Source organism: Toxorhynchites rutilus, chromosome 3 (genome assembly GCF_029784135.1).
Source record: "Toxorhynchites rutilus septentrionalis strain SRP chromosome 3, ASM2978413v1, whole genome shotgun sequence".
In the NCBI taxonomy this organism is placed as follows: Eukaryota; Metazoa; Arthropoda; class Insecta; order Diptera; family Culicidae; genus Toxorhynchites; species Toxorhynchites rutilus.
In genome coordinates this window covers 31,186,187-31,210,528 of record NC_073746.1, presented here as the reverse complement: position 1 = coordinate 31,210,528, position 24,342 = coordinate 31,186,187, and the positions used below count along the sequence as shown (strand labels likewise).

The 24,342-nt window shown below is 40.3% G+C and overlaps 1 protein-coding gene across 5 annotated transcripts in view; it reads left to right on the top strand.

Moving 5' to 3' along the window:
• The window catches only part of LOC129775145 (nipped-B protein), a 37,477-nt gene that overhangs the window by 5,615 nt on the left and 7,520 nt on the right, over window positions 1–24,342 (top strand). For 3 of the 5 annotated variants that reach the window (XM_055779491.1, XM_055779494.1, XM_055779493.1), the window contains exons 2-13: window positions 8,168–8,443; window positions 8,502–8,843; window positions 14,194–14,894; window positions 14,963–18,214; window positions 18,283–18,477; window positions 18,530–18,622; window positions 22,680–22,973; window positions 23,051–23,226; window positions 23,293–23,468; window positions 23,535–23,810; window positions 23,884–24,119; window positions 24,183–24,334. In XM_055779491.1, the coding sequence (XP_055635466.1) occupies window positions 8,377–8,443; window positions 8,502–8,843; window positions 14,194–14,894; window positions 14,963–18,214; window positions 18,283–18,477; window positions 18,530–18,622; window positions 22,680–22,973; window positions 23,051–23,226; window positions 23,293–23,468; window positions 23,535–23,810; window positions 23,884–24,119; window positions 24,183–24,334 (5,960 nt within the window). In that variant the 5' untranslated portion in view covers window positions 8,168–8,376. Of the gene's footprint in view, window positions 1–7,891; window positions 8,088–8,167; window positions 8,444–8,501; window positions 8,844–14,193; window positions 14,895–14,962; window positions 18,215–18,282; window positions 18,478–18,529; window positions 18,623–22,679; window positions 22,974–23,050; window positions 23,227–23,292; window positions 23,469–23,534; window positions 23,811–23,883; window positions 24,120–24,182; window positions 24,335–24,342 lie in introns of those variants that run through there. The other 2 variants (XM_055779492.1, XM_055779495.1) reach the window with 2 other exon arrangements.

The following is a 24,342-nucleotide window of genomic DNA, read 5'->3' as shown; positions in this document are numbered from 1 at the left end:
CTATTTTGAAAGCAAATTTAAGACTATTGAAACAAGTTTTTGGATCAGAAAATAACAAGTATAGAACGCGTATACATTTTATCTTTCGAATGAAGTGTTTATCATACCATTTCGTTCAGTTGTTTAGGAGCTATTAACACTCAAAATCTCGGTCTCCGGCGTAACGCTTTCGTTTTCGAAACTTTGATTTTACACCCCGGTATAGAAATGAAAGACGTAGTCCTACGTCAAAAAGTTGCATCACATTTTCATGCTCAAGATAAGCGCATCATCCTTGGTGGAGAAAGTTTTGCTACTGGCAAGCGAAACTAAATCACATTCAAATTTCAAGAACGACATTTACTTTCTTAATGACTAAATAAATGAAATAAACTTTTTCTGTTTATCTTAACAACCTCGAAGGGGGGTCTTCGTAGTCACATTGGTTGCGCGTTCGCTTAGTAAGCGATCGATCATGAGTTCAAAACTCAGGGCCCTCATTGACCATCTTTGTGTTGTTACAGAATAGCTACGTCCACGCAACAATCATCAGCGATGGAGATCGATCCACGGTCGAAATAAGATCGATTCATCCATACAACTGCTCTGCTCTGCAAGACACATCGGGCTGCTGTTTTATAAATAACTCAACAATGATCAATCAACTGTCTCTGCTGTCCGGTGGTCCAACTGGATAATGGAAGAACAAAAAGAATACTCTTACGCCTAAATGGCTACTGTGTGAATGTACCATATGTAATGGTATAGAAGGAATACTGGCGAATGGCAACTGTGTAATGTGCTAATTATGTGACATGTACACGATTAAAATTCGACTCTGTTACAGCTAGATTGCTAATGAGCCTTAAATAAATAAATGGGATAAAAAAAAACAACCTCGAAAATAATAACATTGCTTCATTATGATCAAGATTAGCGAAATGCAATCATAGTTGAAAGTAGTTTTGCGACTGGCACGCGAACTCAAATAACTTATAACATTCCAGCACGACATTCAAGATGCTTGGTATTCCCAAAATATTTTTTTGGCGCACAACCTTAACCCCATGCTTCGCCATACCGTCAGTTCAATTCATTGAATACAGTGTCAAATGCCCCAACGAAGACTTTATGATGACGGAAAATAAACAATGTTAACTACTTGGAAAATACTGAATATTTGCCTCAGCAGAGATTCATTACTAATACCCTAACGCGAATCGTGTGCACTCGTGGCCGAGTGGTTAGCGTCTCACATTATCAAGCCGGGCGTTCGGGTTCGATTCCCGTTCTGGCCGGGGAAATTTTCGTCAGAGAAATTTCCTTTGACTTGCACTGTGGTCACGCGTATTCTAGAGTTTGCCCCTCGGAATACATTCAAGGCGTGTTATTTGGCTTAAGAAATCTCAACTAAGGTTTAATAAATGACGATAGCTAATGCATACGCTGAGACGGCAAAAGTTCCACAAGGAACGTTAACGCCATTCAAGAACCCTAACGCAAATATTTCCCTCCCACACTATGTTTACGTACGGGTTATGAAACACGCACGTACGCACATGAATATCCATATTTCGATGGCTTGAAGCAACTAAATATACACACACTTATCTCCGTTTTGCGCTCTTTTCAACAGAATCTCTTTCTGTTAATATTGCCGGTCTAGATTAGCTCAGCTGCCATCATTGGCCATCAAATCACAGACCAAATTCCAAAAATTATTTTCTTGGTGAGCCGACGATAGCCTAGCTTGAAGATTCCCCACACAATTGTGTAGCTCAGAACCTTAATGTAATGGCGTCAGTTTGATGCAATGATTGCAATGCCAGAGAAATCAGTGAATGAATAAATTGGTCGCGCCCACAGCTCAACCCGAAACGATGGCATGTGATGACGCAAAACAAGGAATAACGAGGGATGTTCATTGCTTTGAAAACAGGACGAGACTGAAAGTTTGCCGCAGCGAGATCCAAGTTTGCCGAAAGATTGCAAGATCAAACATTTCTTTAAAATCGCAACAGGTTCATGCAATTGATTAGAATCGAAATGAAGACGACTCATTCTGTACCAGTGTTTGAGACTTTTTCGAGATAACTTTGAACTGTATTAATGAATCCATTTTTTCAAATCTTTCACGTTATTTCTCAGTCGTTTATCTCAGTTAAAAACACAAACATTATTTATTGGAAGATATCGACAGACATTCTTAAAATTCATTGTTCAAGCTAACTAAATATTTTAGGAAGTACAGATAAAGTACTAGTAGAGAATTCGATTACTAGTCTACATCTGGATTTTTTTCTGAACAATTACTGAAAAAATAAAATATTCAATATATCAGGGATTTTTTTGCGGATTTCGAGTCGACACCCTGGTTAACAATGTATTTGTTGATTGTTCATAATTTAGCTATTGATTTGCAATGAAGAATTTTTTATTTGATTGAGATACTGGGCCCGATCATGAACATCACTTCCAAATACGCTTTCACTTCACATAACATTGAATTTAATTAAGCATATATTTTAGAATGACAGATTTGCGATCATACCTCGATGATTCGGTATTTCAATGCCATCTGTTCAAGCTCATCTCATTTTTTGACGTAGGACTACGTCTTTCATTTCTATACCGGGGTGTAAAATCAAAGTTTCGAAAACGAAAGCGTTACGCCGGAGACCGAGATTTTGAGCGTTAATAACTCCTAAACAACTGAACGAAATGGTATGATAAACACTACATTCGAAAGATAAAATGTCTACGCGTTCTATACTTATTACTTTTTGATCCAAAAACTTGTTTCAATAGTCTTAAAATTGCTTTCAAAACAGGCTATTGAAATCACCAATCGGTATATAAGCGAGTGCCGCTCGGAAATCCACTCAGTTCTAATTGAACAGCGATTGGAGCATGTTGTCGCTGTTGTGGTGAAGCTCTTCGTTTATCATGAAAGCGCTGATGAACGGTGTCACCAAGAGCCTGTTTGTGCACCCTAGGCCAGAAGGGAATCCATCAGGAGGAGAGTGATGCCACAAACGGTTCCCCGGGAAGACATCGCTACACACACATACACGCGCGGAATTCTTTCCGTTTGGATGCCATTCAGCATTGAGAAAGTTCCGGAAAGATCATTTCTGGAAAATAATCTGCCAGTTCCTCTGGGAATTTAAAAATACATTCATGTGAAAGAGTTTATTTGAATGTTTTCTATCCATGTAACACTGTGACCAAATATTTTTCAATCAAGTACTATTAACAGGTGGTTATCGAGTTAGTATTAACCACTGGTGGGCTTCCAGTATCGAGGAAAATGTGGAAATATGTAATCGTTACTGAAAATAATCTGCCAGTTCCTCTGGGAATTTAAAAATACATTCATGTTGAAGAGTTTATTTGAATGTTTTCTATCCATGTAACACTGTGACCAAATACATTTGGTTTTGTGATTTTTCAATCAATCGCAATTAACAGGATAGCTTCAGAAGATTATTCTTCCCCATCAGTAGGATATTTCCGTATCCAATATTGTATGCGCCCGCAATCGATTATTGCTCAGTCGCCGAAAGTTCCGAGCTCAGAGAGTTCATTCCCCTCTAGTTTGCCTTCCAAATTGCCATCGTAAACCACACCTTCTCTCGATTCAATCACACACAAAAAGCATACTTAAGCGATATTCTGGTGGTGAGACACATTCATTTTTCGTGAGGACATCGACAAGACAACATCGTTGCCTAACGTGCTGGAGGAGGTGAACGGCGAAGGATCGACACATACACGCGCAGAATTCTTTCCGTTTGGATGCCATTAAGCATCGAGAAAGTTCCGGAAAGATCTAATCATTGCTGGAAAATAATCTGCCAGTTCCTCTGGAAATTCAAAAATACATTCATGGGAAAGAGTTTATTTGAATGTTTTCTATCCATGTAACACTGTGACCAAATATTTTTCAATCAAGTACTGTTAACAGGTGGTTATCGAGTTAGTATTAACCACTGGTGGGCTTCCAGTATCGAGGAAAATATGGAAATATTCAATCGTTGCTGGAAAATAATCTGCCAGTTCCCCTTGGAATTGAAAATTACATTCAAGCGAAAGAGTTTATTTTAATGTTTTCTATCCATAAAATATCCATATATTACATTTGGGTTTGTGATTTGTCAATCAAGTACAGTTAGCAGGTTAGCTTCTGAAGATTATTCTTCAGAACAATGTTTTTCGTATCCTATATTGGATGCATAAAACCTTGTGCCTCAAACGTAACGCTCTCGTTTTCGAAGTCACCCAAATATTCATTTATTCATTCATTCAGAATGGATTTAGATTCAACTTCGAACAAATGATCTCTAAATCAACGGTAGTCCTACGTCACCCTTGCGGTTATACCATAGATATAACCCACTTCCTGTTTTTTTTGGTTTGTTAGTTTGCTGTATCAAACGATGGTTGAAAGATGAGGAGGAATACTCGATTGCTCGTGAGGAATGTAGTTGTTGAACACATGAGAATGTAATAATTTTTTTTGACGTAGAACTACGTCTTTCAGGAAGGGTGAAACAGGTCACGTTTTTATGAAATAAAGTTAACGTTAATAACTATTTTCACTGTGAACGAGTTCTCATGATTTGCATACCAATCGAATCGGGAATTCTCTAAGATTTGTTTGATATGCTATACATTACAATTCGCTAATCTCTAAACGGTTTAAATTCATGAAAACTGGAAGAACTTCTTTTTTCCCTATACATTTGTTTGTGCTAACCCTACTCGTATTTCGAATGCTTATAACTCGAACATTGCTTAACAGATCGAAAAGATGTTTGCATCAATTGATAGGAAATATTTCTACGCGTCTATCACAATTATAAAAACTTTATTTTTCATGAGATGAACAATTGAATAACTGTAAAATGTCAAGCGTTATCTAAACGCCCTAACTGTCATGTTTTGATTGGCCCGATTTACGGTTTCCTCAACACAGACTTCAAAATCGATGTATCTGTGGAAATCCGCTTTCAAAATATACATCCAAGTCGAGGGTATTTTTGTTCCCATTGAGCTGTGTTTCCCTAAAACGGACTTCAAAATCAATGTGCCTGTGGGAATCTGCTTCGTCATAACATGCAAGTCGGGGGTATTTTTTCCCACTGAGCTGTGTTTCCCTAACACGGACTTCAAATTAATGTGTCTGGGGAAATCAAATACATGCAAGTCGGGGGTATTTTTACTTACCCCCGTACTTTTGTACTGGTTGTCGTTGTGCAGACCGGAATATGTTTCCCAAAAACGTACTTTTAAACAGAGAAGCCTGGGAAAATCGTCATTTCAGATACTAGAGGTGGATGAATTTTCGCGGTTCGAGAACTACGTAAACATGAGATGTGTAATAATTTCAGAAGGAAATGTAAAATATAATGACCCTTTGACAATTCTTCCGTTCACAAATTTTGTTAGTCCGAGATATCAGATCTAACGTAAAAAGACGTTCATCAAATTTATTTGTAACGAGGAACATAATCTATAACAAAAATTTCGATGCATTCTAAAATAATATTCGAAGTGGTAAACAAGTGGATTGCATAATGTCGTAGTTCTACGTCGAAAATATGCGTTTGTGTCCTAGATACAACCCATTATAATTTTTTCTCTTTCTATAAATTATTCTAGAGATAAAACTTCACTATTATGTATAATAATCGACATCTCGCAAACTCATAACAAACCCAAAATTATCCACCTCAAGATCTGTATACTCCTATATTATGAATTTTAATTCTTTTATCCTTCCCCTTTTCTTGTAATTTGATATACGGGACTTTAGGTTTGATTCAATCGTTTAAACAGAAAAAAATTTTGGAACAGATGGATCTCAAAGAATTTGTCAAAGGCAGAAAATAATGCAGAAATTTGGAAAAAGGAATTAGAGAAGAATTAAAAAAAATATACCTTGTGATGTTTTGCAATGATAGACTCATTTTGTCTTTGTTTGAAACTTATTATCCCTTTTTAATATTATTCCATTCATAGAATGTCTTCAAAACAATATCGTTGTATATATCTGTTACATAAACAGAAAAATGCCTTATTCGTTATAACGGTTATAACCATCGTCCTGATTCGCGTCCTATCGGGTCTTGTCCACCAATTACGATTGTTTGAATTACAAAAACCAGCTCTACATGTTGGAAAAACTTCACAGTTATTATTTTATATTCAAAGTATCAACGATTCAATATTATACATAATATATCATAATGATCGTTCTTGCTAACAAGAGATGACGAATTATTGTTTCTTCCACACTATTACAGCATATTTGGGCCAGTGGCCTCAATTTCCATTTTATGGTGTTGTCACTTTCTGTCGGCCTAATCCCAAAAATAGAAATAGAAAATTGCTATTAATCTATGACAATCGGATGTAGAGTTAAATAGCTTTTTGCCATGTTTCAATGTACCAGCGCGAGTTACATTTTTAGTCCCTCATTACACCCCATAGCGCAGTTGCCGAATCCAGATAAATAAATTCACATTCTCTGGATACGTCAGGATTTAGTTCTAAGAATATTACCAGGCGGGTAAATTGCTGGTTGTTTATCTTTTTTTTTGAAAAGCAAGAATAGGTTCAAACTGTTAACAAAGAGCAAAATAAATACAAAATTAAACTTGCCATTCCGCGTGACAAGTTTTCACCATCTAAAACTAGTAAGTGGGTAAAATACACGGCAAGCGTTGTTTTACTACGTGACATGACAGTAGCGCGATATTCATAACTCGGTGTGATTAAAGTGCCATCAAAGTTTTCTTCCCCATTCTACACACATGGTGGCAGCCGTAATAAGGTTGTATATAATTCACTTGGTTTTCACCGTAAAGTGAAGTTCGTCATCAGGCCCACTATCTATTGGGAAAGCAACTGAACATAAATTAGCAATGTCCTAACTTACCCACTTACTAGCACACTGAAAATTGCAGTCTCAATAATATAATTTTCTTTAGAAGTTCATCGAAATTGAAAAAAATGTATGAGTACTTTATTTCATATTTATTCGCTAATTTTGGAAACCTATAATAAAGAAGTATATATGTTTTTTTATTTGTATTTCCAATTCACAACTATGTACAGAAAAAAAAGAAGAGAATTATAGTTTGCAGTAAACGATGCACTGTTGCAAATCTCGCGTAACTTTTGAAAAGGTCCAATGTAACATTTTCGCCAACTCGAGAAAAACGTAGTTGAAGACCCGAACATTATTTCGCGAATTGTCTTAAAAGCTATCAATCTTTATCACTGTTTTCACCACTAGCTGTCAAGAATAACTTCGTAAAACCAATCGTAACTATTGTTCCGTGATTTGAGATTAAGGTTGAAGCCTCGGACCGAAAAATGTTACATTGGACGTTTTGACTGCCCGCGTTTGCACATTGGACATATTACGTTGCACTATAAAAATTTGAAACTAACTAATAAACAACAATCCAAATATCAGCATTTCGTTCTAAAGACTGAATATTATTGTTATCACTCGTTGAATTGCACTGAAATCGATAACAACACCTGTAAGAAACAAATTCCAAAACGACCGAAGTACGACTGCGAGTTGTTTTGACTGCTTTGTTACTTCGGACGTTTCGGCCGTCGGAGGAAAGTGGCGTCCGAAGTAACAGCCGGGTGCTTAAAATTAGAATCTGTACATTGGATATTTTTTGTATCGGCGACAAAAAGATGAAGAAGATAGATACGTGAACGATTGTTTTTGTAATACATTCAATGATTGTAAACTAATAGCGTGCATCCATTAACTCGATTTGTTTACATTTGTTACATAGGACCTTTTCAAAAGTTACGCGAGAAATATCCAATCGTTTCTTAAAACCATTTCCACTTAATCAAATGTTATGAAGTCAGCAAGTCAAACTTGAGGACTGCTGTGCGCGCTCGTGTGCGTGAAATAGAATGACAGTGTGAGAGAAGAGAAAGCGCGTTCAACATTGCAGCGGAGAACTACGAAGAGACAATAAAATTTATTTTTTGGTGCTTGAAGTTCTTTTCGCTTATACATTAAAAAGGCGTTAATAAATTCCGTTTACATGACCAGCAAGCAGTCGAATGTGTGTGGTTCCTTCACACCTGCGTGTGTCACACAATTTCTCGGGAAAAGACGTCTAACTGCTTCTCTTCTTCATTGCAGAAATGTGACATTTTCACTTAAACAACATTAGAAGCATCAGACAAGCAAACAAAAAACGCGAAAAGATAAGTCATCGTCAGGTCTGACGAAAGGACAACATTCGTATTGTGTTTTTCACTTGCTCCTCGGAGCACACAGTGAAAACAAACACAACATCACCCCAACAGTGACTGTTTTGAACACAACGCAGCAACTGACATCGAACGAAAATGGGAGACCGCGATATTCCTAGCGTTCCAATTACCACCTTGGCAGGCCTTACCAGCCTGTCGGACAGTAGGTTTCGGTGCATGTATATTCCAAGAACCGCATTAACCTCGTTACCATATTTTAGTGCTGAGCGAACTTCCCATTTCGGATTCCCTTTCGACGGTATCGACTGCGCTGAATCGGTCGTTGCTGTTTCATCCGCGCGTTGCCGAGGAGGCTAACAATCTGTTGGCCACGAGAGACGACAGCCTTATAGGGCAGCTGGTGAACGCCATCGAGCAGACCAATTCAGACCACATCGAATTGAAGGACCAGTACGCTCAACAGTCGCCTAGCAAGCAGCTGCATGAGGGACCACTGTTGCTGCAGGCGATCCATTCCTCGCGGCCTGATGTGTTTAATCAACCGCAGACGCTCCAGCAGCAATTGGTGGCACAACAGCAACAGCAGCAGCAGCAGAAAATAAGTAAGTGTGGTGATAGTGAAAAAATCACCCAAATATTATGTACAATGATTAATAACACCCATCAAATGTGCGCACTAAAACTCATTGTGGCTGGACTTTCTCGGCATCGACGCAACTCCTCAGACCTACTACTGGCAACGATCTTCACGCAATTCACACAATTCTTTAAGCGTTTTCAAGCTATTAATGTTAAAATATCTCTATTCTTTTGCTAGTTTATCTTGCTATATACAGTATGTAAAAATTTTCATCCATCTCTGCTCAATTGCAAGTCAAATGTTTCCCTCAAATAATGCAACCCTATATTTTGTGTAATCAACCATCGCATGAATGACTGCTTGACATCGTCGTGGCATTGACTCAATGAGCTTATCTGTAGTTCCTGGTGCGATTTTGTCCTACTCCATTATTTTGTATACTTAATCAAAATGTTTATTTTTCTATCTGTAAAGATAAATTCAAATCACAGTCATTCGATATGAAAATCTTTAATAGAAGTATTGGTTCTTATTGGCAAGAAACTCTAGTGATCGATTTTCATCTTCTCTTGATCCCGATTTCATATTACTCAGGAAATTTTCAATGTGATAAGAAGGTGGTAATTGCTGGTGCCAGGTCCTAGATGGTGTATGTATAAAACTTCCCAACCAAACTTCCGGAGATTCTGGCGAGTTACTACAGACGTATGTGGCCTTGCGTTGTCCACTAGCTTCAAACGATCCAGTCCTCGACAGTAGAGATCTGAATGTAGTGTTCGCCCATACGGAAGCAACTCATATTGTTTCTTTTCAAGTCCACAAAGTAGAACCTTCCTAACCGTTAGTCCTGATTTGGTCACAGTTTAAGCTGCGTCCCCACGTTTTGAACACGATCGTTTTCGCACAATTTTTTCGTGGGAGACCTACTTCCCATCCCCAGTCACTATTCATTTTAGAGATGGGTCGATTTTATTCCTTTTGGCGGTTGATGGATTTCTTCTATTATAGAGGCTTTGAACTTTGACTCATTGACTCAATTATATTATCTGTAGTTTCTGGTGCGATTTTGTCCTACTCGATTGCAATTACTTGCCGTAGTTGAAAGTTTTTTGGATTATTTTCTCCGAACCTTAACTTTCAAAATAGACCACAAATTATTAAGTTGAGGTCATTGTGCTGGCCACTCCAAAACTTTGTTTTTTTATTTCCGTAAACTAATTTAATACCAACTCAGAGGTCGCTTCAATATGTCCAGATAAACCTTTTTTGTCATTATTCCACCAATGAATTCGAGTTTTCCGATGCCACATAGTGCCATCAAGCCTCAAAGAGACAGGAAATGGTAAAAAATAGTGAAAAAAAGTTTCATTTTGTGAGTTACTTGAAAAATTATTATGTTGCTTGACATTTTCGAATAAAGTTATATGAAAATGACTTTTTCACTTCCTCCTTTCTCTTCAGTCAATTTCAATTTCGATTGTATGTATTCGCTACGCATACTGATACATCGAGTCTTCAATTCTGCTCAAATACTCAAATACTGCTGTCCTTTCCTTCGAATTTGAAAGAAGACGCTTTCACTTGACGATTGAAACTGCTCTATTCATTATCATTTGAAGGGGCTATATGTTTCACATGTGAAAGGACGATCGCTGCTTTCAATTGAAATTTTCATTCGATTTCTTTTCTCCAAACTGGATTTTCCCGAGTCGTCTTTCAGAAAAAGTGGAATTAAAAGAGGTATATGAGTGTTTATTAATCTATTGTTCAACCAACGTTGACAACTGATTACGCCTGCTGGTATATTGCACATTCTTTCACATCGTCATTTTCAGTAGTTTCAGTGAATATGGTTCGAGCTCTAACGATATATTAATTCGAAATAAGACTCTCTCATTCGATATAAGAACCTTTCATTCTCATTCGACTGTTTCATAATTTCGCTTTCGTGCGAATTGCGACAAACAACATGTTTGCATAATTCTACATTTGCCTACGGAAAGTACTTATCAGTTGACGGGATCAAAGGAAGGGATTTGACTTGGAAGATGGCGTCACTCTATTATCCCCAAGTTAGCCTGGTTTAAACTTTGATAAAGATTTTATTAGAAGGAATGACTGATTTTTAATTTGAATTATATCGATGAGCCAATCAAGCTATTTACAACTTATGTTAAAACACTTTCAATTTTTACAACCAGTTTCAAGATCAGTTCAGTTTATATAACTCTACGGTTTTTCCAGGGCCACAATTTGGAGTATTGAATGAGTTAAACTTACGGATTTCTGAACAGTTACAAAAACCCTATTCAATTGCAATTTTCTCTAGTAATCAAAGATCTACATCAAGCTTCCGTCCGTGTCTCTAGTCACAGAATCTTCTATTTTTTAGACTTTCGCCGGTTCGTCGCCGTATGCGTGTGATACCATCAGACCCAAATAGCACTATTTTGGTCTCATCTAACCAAATTTCTTAATTCTTCCAGTCATCAGTTGTTTCATGGTTCATGGTTCATCATGGTTTCTTAAATGCCCCTCGATCCTTAAAAAATGACATGGATGGAAATTTTTTTTTTATTTATTTTGAAATTTTAGAAGCTGATATATCTCGATTTTGATTGATTTTGGATAATATAGTCCTGCCAATTCGAAAAAAAATGTCTGATGTATGAAAGAACCACTCTTTTGAAACTTATGAACTGTTTTAGCGATCATACCTTTGTTTGGGCGGCGTGTTGTTCTGTCATCAGTTTTCGGACCCTTTTGGGTTTTTGGGCATTTTGAAACAAAATAACACTAAATTGAATCACGAAAGTTGCATTTCTTACAGTGTATAAGAGCGTGATCGGAAAAAATCGCTACTGAAAACAACCGCTCAGAAATTGTGTAGTGTCACAATTAGGTTGGAAATACTGTGGCGCGGGAAAAACATCATGGGTATAAATCAATGAGGTAAATATCGAGCTGGAGCAGTAGATGAAGTGAAAATGACATGCTAAAATATCACTTTGATTCGTCTTTTTCGACATGATTTCACAAATATCCTCTGCATGCTGTCACATTATGCTTACAGTCAGCGAGAACTTCAATAAAATGTATGTTTTTCATTGATAAAACACTTACTGAAAATAACATTTTCTTATGGATGTGGTAGGCAAATAAATATAAACACAAGGAGGCGATCTGGCGTAGTGGTAACATCCATACCTCTCACGCTCAAGGTCACGAGTTCAATTCTCACTCCCGACATTCTTCCAAAAATGGAAGTAAAAGTGACGAACCAGCCAGAAGTGTTGAAAGTCACTATAATACAGACAAAAAAATATATATATATAAACACAAACATTGACGTCACCATGTGAAGCATAGTAGCGCATGCTATGTCGCTCGTAGCTCCACCATCTTCACTACCTTCATTTCCAGGGCATTGGATATAAATACCTCACAGAAAAAAAGCGTATTTTCTATCATAAAGAATTTTTTTTTTCGTTTTTCTAAATTTATTCTGACGTCAATGTTACGGGGGTGCAGTCCCCATTTAACGAGGATAAGGAATCGAGGCGGCCCAAGCCGCCAAGATGACGCGATCCGAGTCGACCGCCGAACCGCCGTCGGAAGCTACGGTCTCTCGCAAGCAAACTTGTGTTTCACTGATTGCCCGCTTAGTTAGAAACATAGGATACGATCCTCTAGCGAGGTCGGTCACTAAAGTGAGCGTCGGACGGAATACGTTTGCCTGGTTAATTGAAATATATCATCCACAATTATAGGTATTTTGGTTTGGACATTCAGCGACCAGAATCATAACTCGTGTACCCGCGCACGGTATCACAGACCGTCTTATACCAGTGACGTTCGCATTTTTAGAACCCCCGCGATTGGCAATCGACCTTCGTCTTACCTGCTTCGATATTACTGCTGTGGTAGTGGATGGAAAAGTTCTTATAGGGCCGTTGTTGCTCTAAGAAAAAAGAAGCCTAATTCTCTAGTAGAAAAGACAATAGGAACGAATTAATCAGAAATTCAGACCCATCCTCGTTTGAGGGTGTCTTGGATGGTTTGGAATCACGTTTAGAATTATTATCAGGCGAAACACAGGTAGTATTGATTTTTTCCAGCTAGACAGGCGATGACTTCTTTGTGATATTATTTTAGAAATCTTTTCAACATTTCTTCAACCAAATCGATTTTTATGATTTCTAATTGCAGCTGGCTAACGGTTCATGGAATTTCCACGGTATGAAGTGTGGAACATTCCGTGAATCACAGAACTGGGATCTGCTAGTGTCCTTGACAGTATATTGATAAGATTTCCAAACTGTTGCGTTCTTAGAACTCTCACGAGATGCAATCGACCGTCATTTTACAACATCTACGAAGGAAGTTTTTCCGCTGTTGATCTGAGCAAGACATCTCGACCGATTCTTCTCAGACGCTCTTAGAAGAAATTTACAATGATTATTTTCACCGTCAAAGGCATGCCAACTAACAATAGAATATCCCGAAAATGTCGTATGAAGCTTGTTCTCATTTTCATAAGGGTGGGTTTAGACTAGTGATATATTCATGTGAAGAAATATGATGAGATTTATAGAAATCGCATTAACCGTTTACACTAGCGTGAACTTCTATAATGAATATATTCATATTTTCGGTGAATTTATTCACCTGAAGTAGAACTGCATCCAACTTTAGTGATTTCTCACCAGTGAGAAATTCACAAGCGTTTACATATGCTGAATTTATTCAAGTTATATATACCTCGAATAAGTGTATCATATTTATTCTCATCCGTTTACACCTATTTCCAGGTGAATAAATCCATCTATAGCTATAGATCTCCCTAGTGTAAACCCGCCATAAGCAGCATTTTAGTCTAGTGGTATCCAAATTATACTAGGGAGATGAATACAAGTCCCTCGGTAAAGATGGATATTTTATTCTCATACAGTAATCGTCAGATTGAACATTGTCTCTGGATTTTATAATTATTCGCAATTTCGGTCTATTGTTATATTGAATTTGTGTATGAATATTGTTAATTTTACTACCCACGTTGGTACTACCCACGTACCGAGTGTATGGACGTAGTCACGCATTTGACGAATAGATTTTATTACGACAAAAAGCTTATAGATTTATTTTTTACTCGGAGAACTGACTTTCATTTGTTGCTTTAGTGTCATAACTCATAGCTTGACAGAACGTTAACAATAAGTTCACGTTACTAACACAGCCCCGGCTTCATCTGCTATTTTGACACACAATGTATGTTAACAGCTGGTTAATGTTGAAATTCGCTTGTACAGTATCTTTTATGAAACAAGGCTCTGACCACTTCGTTTATTTTCTTTTTCCATTTTTTATTCTAGTATCCGCATCACAAACTCAAGTTTATAATTTTCCAAGCGAACATTATTCTTCCATTCAAACACACCAACAGCATTTGCAACAGCAGCAGATTTACACAAATCAGCTATTGCAGCAGGTCCAACAGCAACCGCGACAGCAGCAGCATTTTGTTCTTAGTCAATCCCCAATCACTATTCACCATTCTAACCACCCACCAGTAGTAATCCAGCAGCATTTGCCGTCGCAACACCAACCTCAGACAACGGTCCAATTTGCTCACCTGAGCCAACCTGTTGCTGCTACCAACCTTCCCTATCAACAGCAAACGCCGACACCACCACCACAAAAAGTCATTATCCGACAAGTTATTAACCTGCAAAATATTCCTTATTCCACCCCCTCAGAGAATAATCAGCTCCAGACACAGCATCAGCAAATCTTCCAGCAAACGCAGCAACATAATCAAAACGTCATAGTGGCACATCAGTCGGTCATCCAAAATCAGCAATCCCAGTTCCATAATCAACTTTCGCCACAATCCCAGCCGCCACAACTGCAGAAGGCTGTTGATCCACATCGCACAGTAATCCAACAGCCGCATCAAGCTTCGGCGGCAGGATCTTCCTCGAATGTGCTTCCAGGATCAGCAGCAGCTGCACCGCAGGCGGTGTCACATCCGCCTCAGCTATCCAATCACGTTGCCCAGCAGCCACAGCAACAGGTTAGTCAATTCTTTTTCCATTATCTATCTTTATCATTGAATTAATGCTCTATTTGTTTACTTTTCAGGTTCATAATCAACCCGTTTCGCAACAGCAATTGCACCAGAATGTGATAAACAAAAGTAATAACAACTTACACAGTAGTGCCTCAGCAACACCGGCAGGCGGCCAGCGTTTGGCTAACAACGTTCAGCAGCAGAACCTAGGAGGAATAGTGGTGAAACAGCAATCTCACACCGCCAGTGGAAACGAGCAGCAATCTCAGCTGAAAAATGGTAGCACTACCCTCCAGAACCATCAGTATCTGCATCCGCCGACAGGAGGCCACCAACAGCATCAGCATCCGAATCATCTCGTGAAACCTCCGGAGGCTGCCCCTCGGAATAGTGAATACCTGCAGCAGCAACAACAGAGTAAAAATGTGGATTCTCGAGGGCGACCCTCGCCAGCACAAGGCACAACCGCGCCGGAAACCGATCCAAATCACCAAACCACGCTGCGGAAACAGCAGGATCACCAGCAGCAGCAAGCCCAAGTTGCAACTGCGGTGCAGCGATTGGGTCAACCAACGTCAGTAGCAACACCACCAACGCCAAATCCCAAGCCGGGTCCCGGTGGAACTTTAGCCGCCACTCAACAACAAAGCCTCAAACCGCTGTCGGTCGGTAGCGCGCTACAACGAGCAGGGATGAACGCGATGACTCCCATCACATCGATTGCCGTCACGGGAGCTCTAATGAGGGCGCCATCCGCTACCACAACGGCCTCTACCACAACGCATTCTGCCGCTGGGCAACAACAACAACCGCAAAAACAGCTCCCGCCGACTCCGGGCCGAAAAGCGGAAGTGGTGAACATAAAAAAGCTTTGTCGTATGATGAAACTGGCGGAGGTGGATAGTTTGAAGCTGAGGAAGTGTTCTGTCCGGCTCGAAAAGTTCAACGAAGGACAGCTCAAAATGATGCAGGAGGATCTGAAGAAGTTTTCGGTGAGTGAGCCAAAGCTGGCGATGCGGTTAGGGTTGGTGAAAAAATCAACCGAAATGATATTCAGCAAGATGAAGGAAGACGAGAGGAGGCATACGGGAGGTTTACCGATGAAACGAAAGGCTCAGGATGAAACGACCAAACCGGAGGATTTCTTCAGTAAACCCAAATTGAGAAGGGTCGAGAAACAGGCGACTCCCGTGGTTAAAAAAATGTCCAAAGAAGAGTTGATGAACACCAACACCTATCAGAGGTTTATGTCGATAATGGGGAAAATTTTCGATCAGTTGGATGAGACTGAGGCGCCTAATATTGACGACGGAGATGAGCAGATGGAGTGCATCCCAACCAGCATGCTTAGTAATATTGGAGCGGAAGCGGCCAAATTGAAGGCTCGAAACGCCATCGATGCCATTCCAGAGAACAAGCTTACACTGCTGATTACGTACGCAATGAGGTCGGTGCATTTGGCGAAGAATCTTAGCGGTACAGAGCTGCAGGATGATTTGGTTGGAGACGAATGCATCGAGAAAATTCTAAACGCGATGGAAGCAGCCTTGTTAATTTGTTCAATCTACACTTGCAAAAACACCAAATTCCTGCAGGAAGACAACATCGATGCGGTGATAAAATTTGTACAGTTTCAGTTGCGAGAAACAGTATTTCCTTCCTACGATCCGGTATATTCGGTCGAAACGAAGAAAAAGACCGATGGCAAAAAGTCGAAAAAGATTCCCAGTTATCAACAGAAGGGTCTTTCGGTGCTTTACACAAAAATTGTTGAACTGGCTAAACTGCTAGTGACAATGTTCGAAAAGTTTCACTTTGTTGACACGATTGTGATTCACGCTTCCGCCCTCGGAGTGGAACCTTTTTTCGTCGATAACATTGAAACGCTTCAGTTCGTCTGTCTCGACCTGGTAACGTCCATATTTCAGAATGAAAAGTATTCGCACCATCGAAGAAACATCGTCGCGGATATTCTTTCTTCGATCGATCGTCTTCCGCACTCGAAACGGAACCTTCGCCCGTACAAGCTAGTCAACAACGGTGGCAACATCCAGATGATGACGGCTCTCGTGCTCCAGTTGATCCAATGCGCTGTGGTGCTGCCTGAATCGCTGGGCGATACGAATCCCAAGAAACTGAACAACGACTCCATCAACAGCAATCCGAAGTCGGCGGATCTTTTCATCATCGGCAAGTATGATACGGCACTAAGCATCGGGGGTAACTTTCTGGCAACCTTTCTGGACAAATGCAAGAGCCGTTCGAGTGAAACCGATTTCCGTCCATTGTTCGAGAATTTTATCCACGATCTGCTAACCACAGTGAACAAACCTGAATGGCCTGCGTCGGAACTGTTGCTGAGCCTGCTGGGGACTATGTTAGTGAAGAAGATGTCCGACAAAGGCGTAGAACAGTCCATTCGGGTGGTCTCGTTAGAGTATCTGGGGATTGTGGCCGCGCGGTTACGCAAGGACACCGTCGAGTCGCGCTGCAAGGTGCGAACGATGGATGCACTCATCAAGTACATCAAAATCGAACAGGAGAAGGAAGGTGACGAGTATAAGAAGGGCTCCAAATTTCAGCTGGATGTGGAGGAAGAAAGGACTGAATTTCTGCAGAAAATTTTGCTAGATTTTCTGGCCGCAAATGCACAGGAAGGGAATATCGTGTGGAACCACGCAAGGCATTTCTACATTACCCAGTGGTATCGGGACATTATCCAGCGGAAGAAGAGTATAGCGGAGGGCGAGAAGGGGTATGCGTCTCGAAAGAAACAGGCGAAAAAGAGGAAAAAATATACCAGCGATTCGGAACACTCGGATGGTGCTGATAATGACACGGACGTCGAGGAAGTCAAAACCGGTGTCGATCAGGAGTTGAATAGTGAAATTTTTCGATTGCTGGACAATCGGAAAACTACCTATCTGTCCCAAATTTGTCCGTTCGGTGGAAACGGCAAAAATTCCACAACCAGTGAAATTAAAACCTACATCGATTATAGCAATGCGAATCTGATCGTGCAGTATCTTGCCAGCAAGCGGTCGTTTTCGCAGAGTTTCGATAAATACCTGCAGAAAATTATACTAGTCGTGCGAGAGCCGGTGGTGGCGATACGAACCCGGGCGATGAAATGCCTCGGCAATATCGTTGAGGTGGACCAGATGGTGCTCGCACGCAAGGACATGCAGATGGGTGTCCACCAGAAGCTGCTCGATACTGCCATCTCGGTGCGGGAAGCTGCGGTAGATTTGGTGGGGAAGTACATCCTCTCCGATCCAGAACTGATCGATCAGTATTATGAGATGATTTCGCAGCGGATACTGGTAAGTGCAATCAATTGATCTTGTGAACCATGATTCGTTACTCTGCTTGTTTTGATTTGTTTTGTCAGGATACGGGTGTGTCTGTGAGGAAACGGGTAATTAAAATTCTTCGAGACATCTGCATTGAACATCCGGAGCATGAGAAAATTCCAGATATTTGCGTGAAAATGATTCGACGAGTGAATGACGAGGAGGGTATCCAGAAACTGGTAATGGACGTCTTTATGACGATGTGGTTCACACCGTGCAATCCTAGTGATAAGGTGAGGAAATTACATTTTTACATATCAGTTTCTTAACATATGTATCTTTAAGGGAGCGATGGATAGGAAAATTACTCAGATAATCGACGTTGTTTGCTCTTCCCATGAGACTGGAACTCAGGGCTTTGACGCACTGTTGAAATCGGTGAGTTATTGAGAAATGATTATTCTATCCGGGTATTAGTCCCCAAATAACAATCGATGAAGCGATTGACTTCTGTAGCTCTAGTCGTTCAAGTTCCAGTGGATCGATTTTCAAGAATATTGGTTTTCATTTCATACTCACGGAGAAGATTGCCATGCATGACCCGGATAGGAAACGCAGGGAAGGCTTCTAAAAAATCTAAAAAAGCTGCTCCTAATTGCATACATAGTGAATCCCATCTGGAGTATGTCTGTTACAAGGACACCGCTGAAGAAATGTTTCCCTCTTCGAGTATCAACAATTAGATCGACGGAAGGAATGGTGTGGTAACGCGTGCCGAGCGCTTCTGAGCGAGAAGGATGCTACAACGAGCGATTGAATGAAATGTGGCACGATAATGACTGATGCGAAGGCAGCAAATACATCTCTTTTAGGAAAAAAGCACAGTCTGAATTGCGGAAATTCTATAACAAGCTAAACGCCTCGTATAGAGGGTTTGTGACGCGGGTCATAATATGCGGGAGCAAAGAAGGGCCAAATCGACGAACGAATATGAGGTGATCGTAATGTGGAGGTAGCACTACGATGAACACCTGCACAACACGCAAACTGAAGACCAATATTCCATCCCAGATTCTGTTCCGCCGTCTGTTGTCCTTAGTAGGCAGTTTTTTAGAGGTTATCAGTTTCGGACCGCTATCTTAAAGGTGTCTCATCAAGAGATGTGGGATCACGGAAAAAACGCTGTATAAAATTACTCATTGGGTATTTTCTCCTGAAAATTTGGGTAGAAGTAGTTCAGTTAGTAAGTGCACCCGTGGCCGAGTGGTTAGTGTCTCACATTATCATGCCGGGTGTTTGGGTTCGATTCCCGTTCTGGCCGGGGGATTTTTCGTCAAAGAAATTTCCTTCGACTTGCACCGTGGTCACGCATATTCTAGAGCTTGCCCCTCGGAATACATTCAAGGCGTGTTATTTGGCTTAAGAAATCTCAAACAAGTATTAATAGATAACGCTAATTAATACATACGTTGAGACGGCAAAAGTTCCACAGGGAACGTTAACGCCATTCAAGTAAGTTTAGTTAGTAGTTTTCGAAAATTGGTCACCCGTCACCCGAAAAGGTCAAGGTCAAGTGCGAGCATAGAGTTATGGTATTGAAGTTGAATAAAATAAATATGCCAGAGGCTCTGAAAGTTTGAAAAGGATCGGTCAATTATATAATTTTCTAAAGCGTTTTTTCCGTGATGCAATTTGATGTGTCCCTTGTAACCCTGTACCTTTTAGTGAGAGTTTCAAAGAACATTCGATACCGATGCTTACGGCGGTACAATCTTACTCGATTGATGCAAGCAGATGTCGCCGAAAACTATGCGCTCGGAGCTACTCTGCTCGAAGAGGACGAACGTAGTGAAGCTTCTCTTGAGGACTGTTGGAACATGATTAAGCAGCTTGACGGAGAGCATCTTAGCTTATGTGAGACGAGGACGACCAGATGAATGGTTCGATGATGAGTGTCAGCATTTGTTACACTAGAAGAACGCTGCACAGGAATCAATGCAACGTCAAGTTACCGGTCATCGCGTGAAGCGATATAAACAAAAGCGGCGACTTCAAATCCAACTCTTCTGTGAAGAGAAGTGTGAAGAACTGGGAACTCATGAAACGTGAATGTTCTCTCGGAAACGTCTTTGAGTAACGTGTTTAGAGTTGGGAGTATCGTGACGAACGGTCGTGAAGTGATCGAAAGGTGGAGGCAACAATCTGATGAACACCTAAATGGTGTACAGACAGAAGGCCAAGGTAACGATGGAAGCGATTACGCTGGCGCAATAAAAAAATGAAGATTTATCGCTCCCAACGATAAGTGAAACTAGGAATATCAATAAACAGCTGAAGAACAACAAATCAACTGGAAAGGATGGTTATCGGACTGCAACTTATTAAGATGGTTCCGAAAAAGTTGGCTATATGGCTTTAAATTCGACGAATATATGATGCTTTCATCGACTTAAAAGTGACGAAATCCGGTGTCGCATCTCAATAGGATTCGTGCCTATTATTGTCTCCATAGACACACGTAAAACAGACTTAGCAATCGTGTGAAATGTTCCCTGTATAAAATGCTCCGAGGACCGGTTACCCAGACTGTGGGCAAACCAGTTTGCCCACTTTATGAACTCAGTGTTCATAAGGAGGACAAACCTGGAAAAGGAGGACAAACCTGGGCAGGGCATATCGCAAGAATGCCGGACAACTATCGTGCAAAAATGGTGTTCATTGGCGGGAACAAAAAGACGAGGAGCGCAGTGTTCAACGTGATGAGACCCAGTGGAGCAGAACCTGGGGAGAACGGGGCGCCCACGCAATTAGAAAGAGATAGCTACTAACCGACAAATATTGTGAATCAGGCCTTGTTGTGAATGAATAAACATTATTAGGTTGGATTCCTGTCCGATTGCACCACATCTTCGTTGAATCCAAAGTTGCATATGATATCATTGAGTGACGACAGTTACGAAAAATCATGGATCTGCTCGAATTTTTCCGAAAGCTGACAAGACGGTGTGCGGTGCAGTATGCGGATCTCAGATGATCTGTCGGGATTGTTTGAGATTCACAGGGGTATTAGAAAACGCGAAAAACTCTCAACAAAATCGAGGACGCAAAGTCAACGGCCATTCATGAGCTATAGAAATCGTTAGGGTCAAACAAACTACGACCCCGTATGAAGTATATCATGAACAAACATCTTATAAGACCGATTTTCCTGTACGGGTTCGATACGACATGCTCGACGAGATTATAATGATATTTCTGATAACAAGATGGTCCGATTGTCATTCAGCACCGGAAACAATCAGACCGTTGGAGCTTATCTATAGTACTTCGTGTCATTCATTCATTGAACAATGCAGAATAAACTATTGCAAAACTTCTGCCTTGTTGCTGAAACCATCTTTTTCAAAAGGCTTGGAAAATACTCTGTTTAGTAATATCTTTCAATAATTATTCGAAACCTCAAAACTGCCGATTAAATATCGAACATTATTTTATCCAAATTGCTTCTCCAATTAATACATTCTGTCAAATACACCGGGAATTTTAGTTTTTTATAGAAAATGCTTAATTCATCTAAATATTATATTATAGGGGCCTATTTTGAAGATATTAATATTATCTTCAAAATAGGCCCCTTCTGAAGCAGTAAACTTTTTCCGACGAATATCACGAATAGTCATCGAAATACTTTTTATAGCTGTATTCAGGAATAGCGGCGAATTCGTTTTTAATGTCTTCAATGTCGTCAAAACGGGTCCGACGAAGCGGTAATTTCAGTTTCGGAAATATATAAAAGGCCAAGCCCATGTCCAATCGCCAGTAATGATACGTTGGATGAACGTGGGACCAAAATTTGATCGTTCAAGCATGTCTTCAGCCACTTGATTGCGATTCTGACTAGTCGTGCTGCGACTTTGCCCAGAACATCAACCAAAATATGACGAATGATGTCGTGAGAGATATCTATTTTCGGGGCTAGCTCTCTCAAACTTAAATCAGGGTTTCCGGGCATCATTCTTTTTATTTGTCGATGTTTTCATCAGTAGAAGAGGTAGACAGTCGTCCTTGACGTGGCAAACCGTTCATTTCTTTTCGGTCGTCTTTGAATACCTTATACCGAAACAAAATTTCACACGGTATCTTCGACCAATAAAATTATACAAATCATAAACCGCCAAGCAAACAAAGTTTGGCAAAAAAATGCATTTACACCACTAACAATAGTACCAACTTTAAAAAAAATGCAAAATCTTCAACAGGAAGATTTCAAACTACAAATGCTTGGTATTTATTAGACAGAATGTAATCTAGATTGGATAAACAGTTTGAATAGTATAAATAAAATATGGTTCATCCTGAATTTCCACATCGCGTGTTAGCAGACTGGTTAGATAAGAAGTGAAAGGATTGCCATTCACAAAGTCGACTAAATTTCCGGATAGAATAATAATGATAAAAATTTGCCATTCATACAATAATCTGTCTGTTCTCTTAGATCTTCGAACCGAAGGAAAACAAGGAGGACGCGAAGGCAAAGAAGGAAATTCCCAAGGCGCTGATCAAGGCTTGTCAGCAGATTGTGGACGGTTTGGTCGATGCGACGATGAAACTGGAGAGTTCCGAAAATAAAAAGCTCGTCGGTTGCATCACGGCACTGCATCTGTTCTCGAAAATTCAACCTCAGTTGCTGGTGAATCACGCGATGACCCTGGAACCGTACCTCAACATTCGCTGCCAGAATGCCATCAACTACAAATTTATCAGTAGTGTGGCGGAAATATTGGAACAGGTATGTTTCTCGGCGATTGTGCGGCTTTCGTTTTTTTTCGAACATAATGTTTAAATTTTTGGTTCTGCCCGTCACAGGTGGTTCCCCTGATGGATCATCCCAGTGAGATATTTCTTGCCGATTTGGAGTCGCATCTGATGATGCTGATTGTGACACAGAGCCAAGCAGTGGTGCTTAGTTGCGTTTCCTGCTTGTCGGCTGTGGTGAACAAGATTACCAAGAACTACGCACTGATACGAGACTGTTTTTCAAAGTATGTCGAGCAAAAGCAAGGTATGTTGTGGAAGGCTCTATGTCATCTCGCCGATTTTTATTGCAGATTTTACTACAAGGGTTTGGTGTCGAGTAAAGAGAAACTAATATCTGACCCGTCAATACCACTGGAGCAGTTGTATCGACCCCAGTTCAGGCGAAGTATTTATACGGTTGGGTTGATAATGCGATACTTCGATTTTAAACAGCCGGATGTTTATGGCGGTGCTGAGGATGCGCAAGGTAGATATTTCATTCTATTCCCAACGGAATGTTTATCATTTGAGAACGATTAAAAACGCATTACAGGAGCGCTGCCGGCCAACATATGCGAGGAGGTGTACAACACGTTGGCATTCTTTCTCTCCAGTAGTCACAGTGAAATCTGCAAAGAAACCCTGCTGTCGATGGGCAATTTTTGCGTGAAAAATTACGAGTACTTGACGAAGACAGAGCTGCGGGAATACTACAACTATTTGCTAACGCAAGACACCGTTCTAACGGAGATGAAAATAAACGTCCTGAAAAATATTCTCATGTATTTGACGGAGGAGGAGAACAAAATGGTTCGCAATGATAAAGAATGTAAGTGGTTGACCGGAATTTAATTTTTCGAGACTCAATACTGAGCGTAGTTATTTTTGGTTTTCGAAATTAGGGGCTAAGCAATCGCAAACGGAGGATCTGAAAGAGATGGGTGACGTGTCATCCGGTATGGCGAGTAGGGTGATTCAAATCTATTTGAAAGAGACATTACGGAGTTTCCTGCATCGGAGTACTAGCGTGCGGATGTGGGCGATGCGAGTGGTTGAGATTGTGCTGCGGCAGGGTTTGGTGCATCCAGTACAAATAGTTCCTTATTTAATATGTTTAAGTACGGATCCGGAAAAAGAGGTAATTTGTTTATTTACATTTTGTTTTAAGCTAGAAACTGATGACATTGAAAAATGTTTACAGGTTGCACATAGTGCGGACCGTCATCTCCAGGAGATCGATAAGCAGTATCCAGGTTTTGTAAATATGAAATCTCACGCCGGTATGCAGTATTCCTATGAACTGCAAGTTTTGCTGCAAAAGCGGGACGATAATAGTATAGTTAGAGGTTATAGGTAAGGAT